General features: G+C 36.0%; 1 protein-coding gene across 1 annotated transcript; it reads right to left on the bottom strand.

The window, feature by feature from the left end:
• Positions 1–11,332: 11,332 nt before the first annotated feature.
• On the bottom strand, positions 11,333–14,835 carry RPT3 (regulatory particle triple-A ATPase 3). The gene is made up of 6 exons (XM_016331232.3): positions 14,187–14,835; positions 13,032–13,262; positions 12,589–12,747; positions 12,274–12,426; positions 11,822–11,905; positions 11,333–11,669 (listed from the first exon to the last, which is right to left on the bottom strand). The coding sequence occupies exons 1-6, from the start codon at positions 14,691–14,693 to the stop codon at positions 11,535–11,537; spliced, it is 1,269 nt and encodes a 422-aa protein (XP_016186718.1). The 5' UTR covers positions 14,694–14,835; the 3' UTR covers positions 11,333–11,534.
• Positions 14,836–18,752: the final 3,917 nt, after the last annotated feature.

Below are 18,752 nucleotides of genomic sequence, written 5' to 3'. Positions count from 1 at the left end.
TGAAAACTAGGTAAAACAAGTAGAAAAACATGGAAAGGCAAGGTAGGGGAGGGATGGAGGGGGTGGAAGTGCATTAGGGCTTAAGGAAAAGTGCAAACAAAATTTGTCCAAAACAGCACTTGTGCGTATGCACAAGTATGTGTGCGTACGCACACAACATGAAAATAGGGAGGTGTGCGCTTGCACAAGGTGTGCGAGTGCCCCGAACAGAATGGGGATATAGAAGTGTGCGCGCGCACAGAACATTTTTTTAGGGAAGGATCATGTGTGCGTGCGCACACTGGTCCGTGCGCACGCACAAGGGCGAAAAGAGTAGGGGTTCATGCGCACAGACTGTGCCAATGCTCCCACCAGAGTGGTTGCAAGTTGTCGTGCAGACGCACAAGCCTGTGCGGCTGCACAGAGGGCGCGATAAGGAACATGTATGCGTATGCACATGATGGTGCGCACGCATAGACCAAGGAAAATAAGGGCGCGCCCACGCACAAACCATGCTGGCACTGCGAACAGAGGGCAATACAAAGGGTGTGCGGGCGCACAGGTCGCGAAACTCACAGTTGTGTGCGTGCGCACAGCAGCGTGCGTACGCACAGATGCCCTGTTTTGCAAAAATTTTTCTTTTATTTCTAAGGTGTTATGCCTTAGCTCAATCAACATTTCAACCCCAAAACATTCAAAACATCACAAAATCATGATCCATTTGCAATTCAACTTATCTAAACTCAAATTTAAACTAATCCCAAGCTAACTAAGACAAGCAAACATGCAAGAAACTAGGACTATAAGCAAAGAAAAATGGTAAGAAAGATGTTACCATGGTGGGGTATCTCTCACCTAGCACTTTGCTTTATAGTCCTAAGTTGGACTTTTTGAGGAGACTCTTGCTATGGTGGTTTGTGTTTCCACTCCTCTTTGAACCTCCATCCATGCTTGGTCCTTAAAGCTCCTCCGGGATCCCAAATTCGAGTTTCCCGTTCTCCTTCTTGCAAATTTTTATGCTCCAAGATGGATGGACAAGCTCCTAATTGACCCTTGAAGTACCCCAACACTCTCTGGAAATCACTCAATTGTGCTTCACACCATGCTTGGGCTCCAACTCTTGAATTGATTTTCTTGAAGAGCCTTGGATTCTCTTGGCAACCAAAACTCATTTCTCCACCATGTACCAACCCAAGAAGGATCATAAGTTAGTAATCCGTCTCCAAGATAGCATATTAATGGGGGCCAATGAAGTTCAATGGTAAAATTGCCACCCACTCAATGTGCTCTTGGAATGGAGTTACTTCCTCACCAACTTCATCTTTCTCATCACTCAAGTCATAAAAAGGAAGTTGCGAGAAGTCTACCTCTATGTCTCTCTTAAACTCAATGGGAAGAGGCTCATTAGGATCATTAAGGGGATTAACCAAGGAGGAAAAAAATCATTAATGATGAAATCCTCATCTTGATCAATCTCCCTCAATTCTCTTTTTTTCTCCTCTAATTCCAATACTCCACTTTCTCCCTCTTGTTCCAATTCATGTTCTATCTCTTCTTCTTTCCCTTGTGGCTCTAAGCTCTCCTCTTCATTACAAGCTTTAGTTGACCCTCCACATTCCTCAAGAGGAATGCCTTGATCAGATGAGCGTAGAAGGACTAAACGGTTTACCGCCTCGGCTATGGTAGCCACGAATTGCCCTTGTGCTCTTCGAAATCCTTCTTTCTCTTGGAGAAAAGCTTGAAGGTCTTGATGGTCTTGGGCCAAGGGTGGGAAAGCTTTACCTTGGGGTGAAAAATGAGGTTCATCATTTGGGAGGAAGGGTGTATATATAAGAGGTGGTTCATGTTGGTAAGTGTCTTGAGATGGTATGTAAGGATGTGGGTGTTGGTAATGGTGTGGTGTTTGAAAATGTGGTGATTGAGGATTGTGTTGAGGGTAAGGGTCATAGGCATATGGTGGTGGAGGTGCATAATCTAAGTGAAATCCACCATATCCTTGGTTTGGGTATGCATATTGGGAAGGGTTTGGCTCATTGTAGTGTAGAGGAGGTTGCTCCTCTCAAAATAGATGTTCCAATCCTATGATGCAATCAAAAGTTGAAGTTATCAATCCATATAAAATAATCACAACCAAACTCTAAACCAAGAGGGTGATAACTCATAGAGGAAATAGAAAATAAAAACAAAATACATCAATTAACAAAAGAAGCAAAAATCTTAATTTATAGCAAAAACAAGCAAACAACCCAAAAAGTATTTATTCACACTATGGACATATTTACAATAACCAAAATATAGTACTCATGACGCTAGCTCCCAGGCAACGGCGCTAAAATTTTGATGGAAGACCAAACATGATTTTGGATTTTTCACAAAATATATTTTTGTTGTAAGTATAACTCTGAACCGAAAATTGATCCTAATCAAAATTTAATCCAAGATATTGTCACAATTCAAATCAAATTAACCGAGAGTATTTAGACTCCCGGGTCGTTCTCCCTAGGAACTAGTGCCAACAAGTGCATACAATTTTGGTTGTAAGAGAGCAAAGAGGTTTTCAATGATTGAAAGCAATAAAAATAAAGAGATAAAAGAACAAGACAAAATTGCAATTAATAAACTAACAAAGGAATAAAAGAACTATGTATGTAATATGGACAAGTAATGCAATAAAGTGATGGGAAAAGTGGTTCAAAACATAAATGAAACCTTGACTTGGGATGAGTCATGGAATCCCTTCCTTGCCATAACCACAACTATGATAATTGTGATGGATTAATCTCACTAAGTCAACCCTTAACATCGAAGGATAAGTCAAGTGAGTATAATTGTTATTAATCCACAAATCCTAGTTAACTTACCAAATTAATTGGTAAAAAGCTAGCGTTAGTGAAAACAATAACAACTAACAACCCAAGAATTATCATTAAATGTTGGACATTATGGCTCTAGTAATTCGTAAACTCATTTTCCCCAAGCCAAGGGGTGGAAATTACCCCATAATCAAAATTGGCATTTCATCGAACACATAGAGGGCATAAACATAAAACATAGCAAAATCAGTAAATTAATGAAAGCTATGAACCACAAATGATAACTCAACAAACATGAAATAAGCATCAAACATCAAATTCAACAACTAGAAATCCAAAATTGTAAAATTATGCATATATTGACAAGAGAAATAAAAATAGATGAAAATGTAGAACAAGTAGTGTAATTAAAAGAGAAATTAAAGAAATACTTAAAATGAGATAGCTAAATCCAAGATCAAAATTGAAGTATAAAATGCTACAAACTCTAATTAAACCTAAGGAAATTTGAGAGAAAACCTAAACTAAACTACCCTAAAAATACTCCTAAAAACTACTCTAAGATGTATGGTATGTAATGGTATGATGTGTGGTTTCTTCCCCCTTCATATATGCTCCAAAGCCTTCAAAATTGGGCCAAAAAATCCCCAAAACGCGAGTCCACGTGACCTTTTAATGGAGGCATGCGCTGGTACCTGTGCGGACGCACAGGTCTGTGCATGGGCACACTTGCTGATTTTCCTCCTGTGCATGGGCACAGACCGTGCGTATGCACAGTTCCTGATTTTCATTCTGCCTTGAGCACGGGTACAGCCTGTGCGTGGGCACATGTCCTGATTTTTACCCTGCCTTGTGCGTGGGCACAGGTGCTGATTTTGACCCTTGTGTGTGGGCACAGAAGGTGTGCGTGGGCACAGGCTGAAATGCTTTTCTCCTTTGTTTTCTTCATGCTTTCTCCCTTTTTGCATGTTTTCTTCCACTTCTACCAAACCATTCTTGCCTCTAGGACCTGAAATCACTCAACAAATATATCACGGCATCGAATGGAATAAAAATGGGATTAAATTGTTCAATTTAAGCACAAAAACGCATGTTTTCACATTTAAGTTCAATTTAGGGATCAAACACAAAAGTATGCTATTTTGGTGAATAAGTGTGAGTTTATATGATGAAATCCATCCAATTCAAGGTAAAATATATCGTCAAATATGGACTCATCACCCTCCGCGCCCTGTTTCCCTTGTTTTCTTTTCTCTCCCTTCTGTTCTTTTCTTTCTTTCTTTCTTCTTCCTTCCTTCTCCTTTCTTCTTCTTTCTTGCTTTCTTACTTTCCAAATTTTCACTTTTCATTTTTCTTACTTCTTATTTTCTTTTATTTGTTGCATTTACTTATTTTCATTCATTGCATGTTAATTTTGTTTTAATAGCTTGTTCTTCTTCTCTTTTCTAAATCTCTTATTTTAATAATGGTGTTGAATTCTCTTACTCAATTGTTGAGAATTTCTTGGTTAATTTTGGTGCCTCTTGACTTGTTTGATATTGTGAGGTGATGAAACTTTTGAATCAATGCTTAATCTTTGATGACTCTTGCATCCTTTGTGCATTGATTTAAATTTCTATTGTCTTTCATGGCCCACCCTTTCTTGTTTGAACTTGATGCTCAACATGCTCTTCATGTTATTCACTTATACTTTGGCTTTCCTCTTGCATCAAGTATTAGTTGGTATGCCCTTTGCCTATATTGCTCTCTCAGTTACATGCGTAGCTAACATGTAGTTGAGAATCTTACTCTTATTTGGTATTAGCATCTGCCTATGTTCTATTGCTTTGATATCTTTGTTGTAGGCTTAATTTTCTTTCCTTTTTCTTCTTTTTTAGGTTGGCCACCAAAAGGAAAAAAGGAAAAGCTTCTAAATGGGGCAACAAACAAGTCCACCTGCACAATTCTTTGAGAAAGCTCATCAGTTGTAGCAACCCGTCCACCTTGCTCTTCTTTACATGCACCGAGGACGGTGCAATCTTCAAGTGTGGGAAGGTCGTCCGACCGATCTCCATGGGTAACAATTTCTTTTTTCAACACTAATTCTTAATCTTCTTTGTTAGTTAGTTGTTGCATTGCATGATAGGGTGCATAATAGTTAGAATTTGTATATATTTTATCACTTCTTTCTTGTTAGGACTACTTGGTTAGAGTGGGAATTTCTTTTCCAAGAAAACTATTTTTAGGGCACCCTACCAATTTGAAAAAATTTTTATTGAACTTGTTTGGAAGAATTTATTTTGGAATATGGTTTTTAAGCCAAAAACACAAGCATGTGAGTTTTGAGCCCAATTGTGTGGTTATGTCATATAACCACTTATTTTCATTTTTGTGTGCATTGTTCCCTTTCTATGATTGTAATCTTTGATTTGTTTGATTCTATATGTCCATTATTCCATGTATGAATGCATTTATATGATTGAAGCCATCATTTCATTTAGCTCACTTACCCAAATAGCCTACCTTTCATCAACCATTGTTAGCCAATTTTGAGCCTATTTAATCCATTTTATTCTTAATGTTAGCACATCACTACCCCTAAGTGAAAAATAATAAACGTCCCTTAATTTAGATCTTTGATTAGCTTAGGCCAGTGAGAGTGTGTATCATTTGGGTATGGGAAACTTGGGACATTGGTTGAGGTAAAAGTGTATTTTGTATTTTTATTAAAAATATTGAGAATTGGGTACATACTCATGCATTGAATATTAAACCATATGCATTGGTATTCTTATATATATTTTAGTTTGAAAAAAAAATGATGAGAAAAACAAAATAAAGAAAATATATGTATAAAAAGGAAAAAAATAAAAAAAGAAAGAAAAAGAAAAGCAATAAAAAGGGACAAAATGTCCCAAAGTAAAATTCAATAAAAAAAATCAATGCATATGTGTGGTGATCAAAAAGAGAATGCATGAGTGTGTGAAAAGTGAAGAATGGGTAGTTAGGTTAGCATTGAATTGTATAGGTTGTTATATGTGTTAGGTGAGAGCTTAGGCTAATCAAAGATGCAAATTTCAAGCTCACTTGACCATATGCATCACTACCTTTACTCTAATCCCATTACAACCTATGTATAAGTCCTCATGATATATGTATGCATGCATTAAATAATTGTTAATTGTTAGATGAAAAATAAATCTTGGAAAGTATGATTAGAGGAGGATTGAGTGAATCAATCCTATATACTTGAGCGACTAGAGCGGAAACACTTCCGGTGAGGGTTCGATGCTCAATTCCTTGTTCCCGACTTTCATGAGCTTTCTTCTTGCAAGTCTATTTGAACTTCATTTTGATATTTGAATTGGTGGGATTCATGAATCGTCATATGATCTTAGCCCTACTTGTTTATATATGTTCTTGAAGATTGATTTACTTTTAATCAAGTAGGTAGAATCCCTTTGCATTCAGTTGCATTCATATAGATAGGTGCATATAGCTTCTTTGTATTGAATAAATGTTCATACCCCTTTTCTTGTCCTTCTTTATTCTTAGCATGAGAACATGCTTAGTTTAAGTGTGGGGAGGTTTGATAAACCCGAATTTTGTGGTTTATCTTGTGCTTAATTTGAGAAATTTTATCACCTTTTCTCACATTTATTCAATGAAATAGCATGGTTTTGTAATTCTCCTTAAATTTGTGCTTAAGTGTAAAAACATGCTTTTTAGGCCTTAAATTTGTCAATTTTAATTCACTTTAATTCCATTCGATGCCTTGATATGTTTGTTGAGTGATTTCAGGTTCATAAGGCAAAGATTGGATTGAAGGAATGAAGGAAAAGCATGCAAAGTGGGAGAACTCATGAAGAAATGAAGGAATTGCTATGCTGTCAATCCTGACCTCTTTGTACTAAAACGATCATAACTTGAACTACAAAGGTCCAAATGAGACAGATTTAATTGCGTTGGAAACATAACATCTGAGGCTTCAAAATGATATAAAATTTACCATAGTTTCCTTGCGGTTAGGCGACGCGCACGCGTCCCCCATGCGTGCGCATCGCAGGATCAGCGTGGCCATCTTGAGCAACTCGTGGCCAGCAATTTCTGAGGTATTTTGGGCCCAATCCAACTCATTTCTGATGCTATTGAACCCAAGGATTGAAGGGAGAATGAACCAAGTAGTCATAATTGAGTTTTCATCATGTTTTAGGGTAGAATTCTAGAGAGAGAGAGGCTCTCTCCTCTCTCTAGATTTATGATAGAAATTAGGGTAAAGTTAGGTTAATCTCTCTCAAATTTCTCTTTCAATTCTTGTTTTGATTTCAATTCTCTTTATATTTTAGTGTTTTATTGTCTTAATCTTCTTAGTTTCTCTTGTTAATTTCTTATTTTACTCTCTTTTAAGGTGATGAACAATTGTTGGATCTTGATTTATTCTAATGTAATGTTATGTTTCCATGTCTTCTTTTATGTTTACCTTCATTGCTATTGTTGATTTCTTGCTTATGATAGTTATGGGTTTTGTTAATTCTTGCATTTTATGATGTTTACTTTTATTGCACTCTAGGTGTTTGATGAAATGTTTTCTCTAGTTTTTAAGTAGTTTTCTTGACTCTTGGCCTAGGCTAAGGGAATTGAGAACCCTATGTGGTCAATTTGAGAACCATTGACTCTAGCCTACTACTAAGTTAATTAGTAGCTAGGTTGGGACTTATGGATTGATGTTGATCAAGTCTATTTGGCGTACTTAATGCATTGAGTTAGACATTATACTTACTTCAAGCATAGGAGTAGACTAAATGGGTTGGTCCCTGATAAACCACTATTTTATGGTTTATCTTGTGCTAATTTGAGTGGCTTTTATCAAGTCTTTACTTACTTATTCATATAATTGCATGGTTTTACATTTTCCTTCCTAATCTTGTGCTATGATTGAAAACATGTTTCTTGGGCCTTTACATTGCTAATTTTAATCATCTCTTATTACCATTTGATGCCTTGATATGTTTGTTAAGTGATTTCAGGATTTATAAGGCAGAAATGACTTAGAGGATGGAAAGGAAGCATGCAAAAGTGGAAGAAATACAAGAAGTTGAAGGAATTGCTAAGCTGTCCAGCCTGACCTCTTGGTACTAAATCGACCATAACTTGAACTACAGAGGTCCAAATGAGACAGTTTCAGTTGCATTGGAAAGCTAACATCTGGGGCTTCGCAACGATATATAATTTGGCATAGCTGCCTTGAAGATAGGTGACGCGCACGCGTGGATCACGCGCACGCATGACTTGGAGAAAATTCAATCCACGCGTACGCGTATACGACGCGTACGTGTGACTTTGCCGCGTGCTGGACGTATCAGAAATCGCTGGGGGAGATTTCTGGGCTGTTTCTGACCCAGTTTTCGGCCCAGAAAATACAGATTAGAGACTATAAAGTGGGATAATCCATTCATTCATAAAAACAACTTTCATATTCACATAATTTTAGGTTTTAGATGTAGTTTTCTAGAGAGAGAGGTTCTCTCCTCTCTCCTCCTCTCTCTCTTAGGTTTTAGGATTAGGATTTCTTCATTTTCTCAATTCCAGGTTCAATGTTCCTTTAATTTATGTTCTCTTCTACTCTAATTTATTCTAGTACTCTAGTTTATCTATTTCTCCTATTGATTACTTTATGTTGCTATTTGATTTATGAATTCTTATGTTTAATTTAAATTTCTATTTAATACAAATTGAGGTATTTCAGAATTATGATTGCTTTCTTCTATTTATGTTATTGAGGCTTCCAATTTAATTTATATTTTCCCCCTTTGCTTTGGCTTAAGTAACTGGGGACACTTGAGTTATCAAACTCAGCTGTTGATTGAAAATTGGAATTTGCTGATTGATTTAGATCCCTCTAAAGCTAGTCTTTCCATAGGAGTTGACTAGGACTTGAGGAATCAAATTGATTAGTTCACTTGACTTTTCTTTATTTAGTAAGGGTTAACTAAGTGGGAGCAATAAACAATTTTCATCACCCTTGATAAGGAAAACTAGGATGGAATTTCCAGTTCTTATACCTTGCAATGGTTTTCATGATAATTTACTTTAATTATTGCCAGTTTATTTTCCTGTTCCCTATTTCAAAAATCCAAAAAGATACTTTTTCCATAACCAATAATAAATACATCTCCCTGCAATTCCTTGAGAGACGACCCGGGGTTTAAATACTTCGGTTATAAATTTTATTAGGGGTTTGTTACTTGTGACAACCAAACTTTTGCACGAAAGGATTTCTTGTCGGTTTAGAAGCTATACTTGCAACGAGAACTTAATTGTGAAAATTCTAGATCGCGCGAGAGTCCAGTTCATCAGTCCCTCGTAATTATCAATGTATAGTTTGTAGACAAGGATGGTGATCTCAATTACCTATGTCTAGCCAAGAGTTCTTTTCCTTTTTTTATTAGTTAATTGTCATTTACTTTCTTGCTTTTATATTTTTCTTGCCAATTACAAATCAAACCCCCCTTGTTTTTCATAGCCAATAATTGAGCACTCCATTGCAATTCCTTGTGAGACGACCCGAAGTTTAAATACTTCAGTTAATTTTATTGGGGTTTGTACTTGTGACAACCAAATTTTTTATGTGAGAACTGTTTGTTGGTTTGGAGTTATGCTTACAACGAAGATCTTATTTCTATAAGAGAAATTCTAGACCGACACGATAATTCCTTGCATCAGTACCGATTTAATATTTTCCTCAAAAAATAATAACCACAAGTTGATACAAGAGTTTAGTTACTTATATTAAAGTCTAACCAACTTAGATTAGTCAAGTGGTTAACTCACTCGTTTTCTTAAGCGAATTTAAGGGGTTCAAGCCCCACCTTATTCATGCAATAACCTAGCGGCAAGCGACAGACTCTTAAATAGAGTTCAAATCCATAATGAATTAGTCCTTAACCTAGGCTAAGGGATACCGTGGTCAACTAAAAGAAAAAAAGTAACAGTAAAGCCTATTTAATTTCAACATATTATCAAAAATCAAATTAAGAACTTATGGATCAAAGTGTCTTCATCCTTGGCGTTTATATTTGTACTCCCAACGTTGTTTAAGTCAATATTATCCTAATATTTTCAACCTAACATGATGCTCCTTTTAAGATAAAATTAATTTTTTGTCAACATTTTTCAGCATAATTACCAAAAAGGGTAACGTTATTCATGAGGTTTTGAAGTGTTAGATGTAGAATTGAGGTAAATTGGATAAACGCAAATGCTGATCACAAAAAGTATATACTTATTTATTTTTCCTTAAAGAATCTAGGTTTTGAAGTTTATAGTCCTTCCTAAAATAATTTTGAAATGAACACTGTTCCAATTTTTCCCAAACTGTAAAGTGACCAATAGCCTTCCTATGGAGATGATTACTAATTCTAAGCCAAGAATCTTTACTAAAAGCTTTTTCTTGAAGAATTAACGACCAACTAACTTTGCATTTTGCTATCTTAACACCATCATTTGGAGTAAACAACATCACTTTTGGATAGAGGTTGCCTTGTTCGTTTTGAAAATAGACAGGACCGGGTTGAGTAAACCTCTCATCATTTGACATGCAGCACTCTACACAAGTACATATATAATATATCACATGATGAATAAAAAACTCACGATTTGATTTTAATCCAAGTCATTTGTATAAGATCTGAAGGTTCAAATTTATTCCTCTTAATCTCATATATGTTTCTCACTGAATAATTTTCCATATCTAATGAGAGAGGTAGACTTATAAGAGAACAAGAAGATTAAATCCAAACCATATAATCTCATTTATACAAAACCTTAGAACCTAGATTTATTCCTCTCAATTCGTGTATGCCTAATTTTTGCACTAGATACATCTCCATGTATCCAGCAAAAGCTAAATGAGCTTATATGGAATTGATGTGAGATTTACAAATTTCTAGGGCTAAAATGTTATAATTTAATTGATCGTATAATTTTCTTTTTTTTTAAAAAAAAAAAACACTGTACCAATTGTACTTAGATTTGCTTGCATTTGTGTGAATAAATTTTATCAATTTTCTCGTTAAATATAATATCTTATTATACATCTCTAACATGCTCTTTTTTGTCATTTTTAAAGAAAAGAAAAAAACTTGGTAAAAAATCATAATTAACAATAATTGAAAAAAAAATCCATTTGAAGATTAAAAATCTAATTCATGACTCATTATGGAAAAGATTATTTTTATTGTTGAAAGCTTGCAAGTACGTGGAATACGTTAGAATAGAAAACCATTAGAAATTTCTAATTTCTTTTTTCACAATATACCCTTGTCAAGCACTAATATATGACAAATTGGAATTCTATCTGCTGGCCTATGAATTACTACATTCAAAGTGAATCCTAAACACTTGTTAAAAGTGACAAATAAGCTCATTTTAATACCTCAACTTAGCAACCCCCAAAAATGAGGATCAGCGACTTTTCAGTGCTACTGCATAGGGCAAGTGGTCCAAGAATTTGGTTGATCTTTATGAAAGAAAGACCACCTGTGGCTATATGGGCATGCATGTTGATTACTAAAAACTATAATTAGTTTTTAAATTGTCCCATTAACAAACATATTTAGCACTACATGCTATCAATTATCAAATGTTTAAGAGAGTTTACAGACACAATATGAACAAGTTGTAGCATAAAGTCGTCGGAAATAAATAAAAATATTCTTCAAATGTAAAAACTGGAGTCTTGGAAATAATGGTCCAGCCCCAACATCACTTGTAAAATTCGAAGTCAGTATCGGGCTTCTTCACGTTCGTCCTATAACCCTTCTCAAAGTCCTTTGGCAATATGACGTATCTGTTCTTGCGAACAGCATGCATGCCTGCTTCTTGACAGATTGCTGCTATCTGCAGCCACAAACAATCATCACAATTAAATGCAATTCATGTAATGCAAAGAACTGATGCTATGGTATAGTATAATGTACTTGTATAAAAACAATTAGCATCATAGAAAAAAGTTTAAAAAAAAAAGGAAAGAGAATAGGATATGAACAAACCTCGGCAGCACTAATTTTATCAGGTCGTGAAACATAATCTTCCAGGTCCACCTCATCACTTAAGTTCATTTTAGCCGTGCAAACCTGTCAAGAGAGAAAAACACATTAAATAATTGGCTAGCAAGTGCTAATCATAAACCTATTATTCACTATCGGAAGACAATGCAAGTCCAACCAAGACTATGCTTGGAGAAATTGCATGAGGAAAGTTGCTATTTTTTTTTTTTTGGGTATACATGCTTTTGGGCTAATCCCCACTGGAAATCAGCGTCAAATAAGTAATGCTACGGAGGTTTTCTAATATTTTCTTTATAGTAGCTACTAGGTTTTATCAGTTCAGTCCACAAAACAACTGAAAGTTCTAAATAGTAAAATATAAAATGTTCCTTTGACTGTACACAGAATCCAACTTGCTATAAAAATGTAACAAATAGAGTTTCCAAAAAACTAACCTGAAATACAAGCCTCTTTTGGCGTCTATCAGGCAAAGGAAACTCAATTTTGCGATCAAGCCTTCCAGGACGCAAGAGAGCAGGATCCAAAGTGTCAGCTCGGTTAGTTGCCATAATCACTTTAACATTCACAGTTTGGTCAAAACCATCCATCTGAAAAATATAGAAGGCAATAAAACAGGATCAGATAACATTTAAAAACACAGTAGATATTCAAGTTCAAAGTACAATAACACACTAAGTAACTGTCGCAGCCAAGCAGAGCCCAGTAAATAGCCACATAGAACACCTTACAGAATATATTTTTATTATTACCTGATTCAAAAGCTCCATAAGAATACGTTGTACTTCTCTATCAGCACCAGTTTGGGCATCAAACCTAGCAGTAGCTATCGCATCAACCTCATCAATAAATATAATAGCAGGAGCATTCTCTTTTGCAAGACGAAATACATCACGAACCATCCTTGGACCCTGAAAATATAGCAGATAATATTTCAAAATATTGCAGTACAACATGGCTAAACAATTAGGTCCTAATTTCTCATAATACATGTAATTATGTATAATCATGGACAGGAAACAACTGATTATAACAAAACAACTAAACAACAGAACAAAATAGCCATAAGAATAAAGAATGGGGTTCCCATAATACTCAAAATCAAATAGTGATAAATAACAAATTAGTCACAATCTTACAAGCATTGCTAAAAGACTTCATATGCAGATGACTTTGAGAAAAAAGAAATTCATACCTCACCAAGATATTTTTGAACAAACTCAGATCCCACAACCCTAATGAATGCTGCAGTAGTATGATTAGCAACAGCCTTGGCAAGCATTGTTTTTCCAGTTCCTGGGGGTCCATAGAGTAGAACACCTCGAGGGGGATCAATACCAATTTGTTTGTATAACTCATGGTGTGTAAGGGGCAGCTCCACAGCCTCTCGAATTTCCTGCTTTTGGATATCACATCCTCCAATGTCCTAAAAAATATTTAAACCAGATTACGGGGGGCACAAACATTTCATGAACAAAAATAGCTTGAAATAATGACAAATTGATAATGCATACTAAACAGCAGAACAAACAGACATCAGAAAAACCAACTGCTCAAACTTGTTTGTATTCTTCATTGGCTGAACTAAAATAAATTATATTGCAGAAGTTATATTTCACAAACTTCATAGTTCAAAATGCACAGAACCAAGCCAAAATAAGTTTGGGTTCTTCCTTAATAAGTCTCATCCAGTGTGTCTTACATTTCACGAGCTTATTAGAAGCAAATTTGTATGTTCCACATTTCTGAACCACACTCTCTTTTGCTAGTATTCCCAAACATGGCATATAATGATGGGATAGACATCTAAGAGTTTGGATTATTAGCCTATTGCTGCTATTTGGTACTATCAAGTCGGTCTCAAACAGAACAAAAGAAACAGAGAAAAGAGACTCGCAAATATGAATATTAGAATGCGAAAATTCCAAATGTCAGAACAAAAACGGAACCGCAGTAGGAGCATGTAAGACATACCAATAGAAGAATCACACCAAACTGACATCTTCCTCACAATAATCATACTCTCTCTAGGTGCAAGTATTCCCAAATAAACCTCAATTGAAAGCAACTAGAAAATTTTAATCACAATCATAAAAAAATAGAAGCAAAAATCCCTAACTTCCAACTTTCCACTCTTTTCACGTTAAGCAAAAGGGGGAATAAAAAACCGAAAACCTAACCAATGAAACAATTTAATATTTATAGCATCCTCCGTCACTGCAAACCAGCCCATAACTGCAGTATCCATATTCTTTAACCAAAACCCAAACATTTCATTTTGGCACTCTTTCTAAACCAAAGCAAAACCCTAATCAGAGAAGGAGAAAAAAAAAAAAAAAAAAACGCTTACATTGTAAGTGACGTCGGGCTTCTCAGACTGGCTAAGTAGCGAGATGCTGGAATCAGCCTCAGGAGGAAGCACGTCAACAAGCGCGTTGGAGTGACGGTGAAGAGCCACAGAAGCTGAAGGCTTCAACAACTCTCTGTTGATCGTGCTGAGAATTCTCACGTAGTAGTTGGATCCAGTTGTAGATCCAACGATACCGTTATTCCTATCAACCATCTCCATGAACTGTCCAATAACTAGCGGCACCGATTGGATCCGCTTCACTTCTTCCTGAGCCCTAAGGAGCTCGCGCTTCAGATTCTTCTGCTCGTCCTTGACGTACTCTTCTTGGATGTCGATAAACTCCAGCTGGCGCTGCAAAGTCTTGAGGCGGCTGTAGAGGTCGTCTTCGTCGGAGGCGGCGGAGTCGATGCCGTAACCGCCGAGGAGGTAGTCGGATTTTGACGATGGGAGAGACGGTGGTGGCTCTGAAGAGGGTTTAGGTTCGAGAACCATCGCGGAGGAACCCATGGTGGAGTTTGCGTTGTCGATTAGAGAGAGAGAAGGGATTGTATTGGATTGGAGTGAAAAGAGAATGGAGAATTTGGGGGAGAAGGGTTTCGTTCGGTGCTATTTTTTTGTGGTTTCTTGTTGTGGGAGGAAAAGAGATGAGAAGACGAATATGACCCTACTGATCTTTTCGTTTTGGGCTATACGAATGAGAACTGATAATTTGGGCCTGGCCTGTTTTTGGAAACTTCAAGAATTGAAGCAAAGTAAGTAAGAGTTAACCAAAAAATAAGATAAAATAATCCAAAAAAGTATATTTTATCTTTATGGTATATTTGATCAACTATTATTTATTTATATTTATTAAATTCAAATTTTAGAGTTGAATTATTATTGTAAATCTTAATTTAATCTCTAATTAAAATCTACTATATTAAACCTACTGGTTTTAAAAAGAAAAACGGTTTCATTGATTAATAGAATTGGTTGTATGATTTTTTATCAATTAGCTAGATAAATCAATTAATTTGGTAATCAAAAGGAAATTAAGTTTATATTGTTTCCTAGATTCTTTATTATTTTAATAAAAAGTAATTAAAAAAAACATATATAACTGAGTTAAGCCCCACTTTGAATCTGAGATCGATGAGTTGCACTTTTAGTTTTTAACTTTTTAATTGCTATAATTTAGTTCTCTAAATTTAAAAAATACACCAATATAATCTCTCGTGTATTTTCTGTCATCGAAACTCAACACCGTTAGTAATGTGACTCAAGTCTTGCTACGCTAAACATATTAAAATAACGTCATACACATTTTGGCACTAAAAAAGACATTAAACAAAATTATTTGAGGATTTGGACAATTTTATCATAATCAAATTCTTTGTCTAATGCATTCTTTAGCGCCAAAACGTCGTTTTAATATGTCTAGGGTGGTAAAGCTTGTGGCACGTCACTAACAGCATTGAGTTCCAATAACAAAAAATACGTAAAAGATTATATTAGTGCATCTTTTTAAATTTAAGGGATTAAATTATAACAATTAAAAAATAAAAAATTAAATCAATATAACTCGCTAATTTCAAAGAATAAAGTGAAACTTAACTCTATATAATATAACTAGCACAGAACAATATGTAGCGACATTAATTAAGTATTTAGGATATCAAGTTTCAAGGGTACATAACATTGCTATATCATTTATTATGTATTTATATATGTAATAAATATGATTTACATATTATTACGTATTATTGTGGGCAAATTACTAAACTAAAATATTTGGGATCTAAAATTAACAAAATACAACTTTTGTAGTTTGGATATGAAAATATAACTTTTTACAAATTTATGTAAAGAAAACACATAAACCGCTAGTGAAGTACCATGGTTTATGTTGAGAACGCATTTGGCCAGAAACCGTGATAGGGATTTCATGGTTTCTGCGAGAATGGCAAATAAGTATAAACTAAGGAAGGGGTATAGCGGTTTATACTCTAATATAAATACGCGGAAGAGGTGTCACAGATTATTTATTTTGAGAGACTTTCACATTGGTAGAGAGAAAGTGATGTTCTAGAGAGAGGGGAAGAGGAAAAGTGTGGTGAGGAAGATGTTCAGACTTTTCTTGGGCTGGGACCATGGCGGATGAACGCAGTCTTTACTGACTCAACGGCGTTACGTACATAGCCGGCAGCATCAACGAAGAGGTAAGCTTGTTATCTTTTATTTATTATATTTTATATGACAGAGAAATGTAGTCTTTGGATTTTGTAGTTAGAACGCATGATTTAGGATTGGCCAGTTTAGGATTTCGAAGTTAAGAGATAGGTCCAATTGTTTAAGTAGAATGATGATTCTCTTGTATTTGAGACATAGGGTTCAAATTGTAGTGTTGTTGTTTAAGTATCATATTTGAAAACTAAGTTTCGAAATTTGAACTTTTAAACATGTAAGTTTAAATTCAAGTATTGTAATCTTGGTTGTTAGGATTTTGAAACCTAAAGATTAAATTTTGTAAATTAAACCTAATGGTTGTATTTTGTATTCTTAAATTTAAAAGTTATAAATTTTGTAGTTTAGTTTTTTTGAACTTAAGATTTAGATTATATAATCTTATGTTTAGTATTTGCTTATTTTGAATTAAAGATTTGAGTCTCATAATTTAAGCTTTATTAATTTTGAATCTCACTTGATTTTTGTTATTTCTCTCACATGTTACAACTTAATAGGTGCATTTGTAGTGTCCGGAGGCAACAGAACATGCCTCTGCATGACAAGATCATACCCTATTTGGAGAGGGCAGGTTTGTACCACCTGGCGCGGCTCAACACGAGGTGGTTTTGGTTGGATGAGCCACTCGTCAGCGCATTCATTGAGAGGTGGCGTCCTGAGACGCACACCTTTCACATGCCATTCGGGGAGTGCACCATCATACTGCAGGATGTTGCATACCAGTTGGGGTTGCCCGTGGATGGTTTACCTGTATCCGGGTGCCTTACAGATTTCGAGAAGCTGATGGATGATGGCAAACCCGCTTGGGAGTGGTTTGAGGAACTATTTAGCGTGCTTCCCCCGCCGAATAAGATAAAGCAGTTTACAGTCCACTTCACCTAGTTCCATGAGAGATACAGGGTGCTACCGCAGATGCCACTGACGATACCATACGGATATATGCACGGGCTTACATTATGAATTTATGATGCTGCTATCCACTCAGTTGTTTGGTGATAATAGTGAAAATCGGGTTCATATACGGTGGTTGCCCCTTGTGGCGAGGCTGGACGAGATGGGCAGCTATAGTTGGGCTTCGGTAGCATTGGTCTGGCTATACCGATATATGTGTCGGGTTGCGAACAGAAATGTGGCGGTTGTTGGTGGGACCCCGAACTGGATGGCCCCTGACGTGCTGGCGGGTTCCTAGGAGTATCATCTTCACTATCCCGCAATATGTGATCTGGCTCATCGTCCAAATCATCCTGTCGCATCGCATTCTCAACATGATCCGACTCACCATCACCTAAAAGACCAGGAATCAAACCCGCTGGCCTAGCTAACCATGCTGGTACAGATGGAGGTTCACCTAACAGACAACCAGGTGCAACGACCGGCATCGACGTAGAAGCACCCCCACTATCGTTGATTGAGGATTCGGCTCTGATGCCCCGGAATTATCGACACCATCTTCCAACTTGGCATACAGCTTGTGTATTCTTACCTCCGGAAAACTACGTCGGCAATGAAACAAAACCTGCATGTCTTCGTCCAACCCTATCACAAATGTTTCATACTGCACACCAGTTGACAAAACTGCAATCGGAATCTTGTAGAACAACTTCTTCACCAACTTGGCCCCACACAACCCTGACTTTTGCAATATACTCGTCTTTAGCTCTGACAAAGTATTTGTTGACCGGATAAAAACACTCACCGATTCTTTATCGGTGAACTTAACACCGTGCTTCTTGCTTTTTTTATTTTACCAGAGCAGTAGACTAGGACAAAAAAACTCTCTTCCCCTTTCATTTGTAAATGTGTGAAAATGACTCTCTACCATCACACTACTCACTCTAGGTTGGTATATATAGTGGAGCTCGGTGCAACCATAAACCGCAGGACCCCTTCCACAGTTTATGCTTGTTTTCCATCCTCACAGAAACCATGGAACCCCTTCCATGGTTTCTGGCCAAATGCTTGCTCAACGTAAACCGTGGGACCCCATTAGCGGTTTACATAGATTTGTAGAAAGTTGTATTTTCGTATCCATACTACAAAAGTTGTATTTCGGTAATTTTGGATCCCAAATGTTTTAATTTAGTAATTTGCCCTATTATTTTTTTCATCCATATACTTGTGACAATATTTGTTCTATTCAGTTTTTTGTTCAACTATAATAAATAAATTAATAATTTTTGAGTTCGTTTACGATTTTAATTCTAGTAGCAGAAATATTTTTTTTAATATGAGTGTCTCAATTATAATGTCCATTTGAGTTTTAAATCAAATTTTAGAGACAAAAGTTCTTTCTATAAAAATTTTACTTTCGCTAATTAACAAAATAGAGAGTTTTAAGAGCAT

The sequence above is a fragment of the Arachis ipaensis genome, chromosome B1 (genome assembly GCF_059453495.1).
Source record: "Arachis ipaensis isolate K30076 ecotype BB chromosome B1, ASM5945349v1, whole genome shotgun sequence".
Taxonomy (NCBI): domain Eukaryota; kingdom Viridiplantae; phylum Streptophyta; class Magnoliopsida; order Fabales; family Fabaceae; genus Arachis; species Arachis ipaensis.
This window is presented reverse-complemented; position numbering and strand designations above follow the sequence as displayed.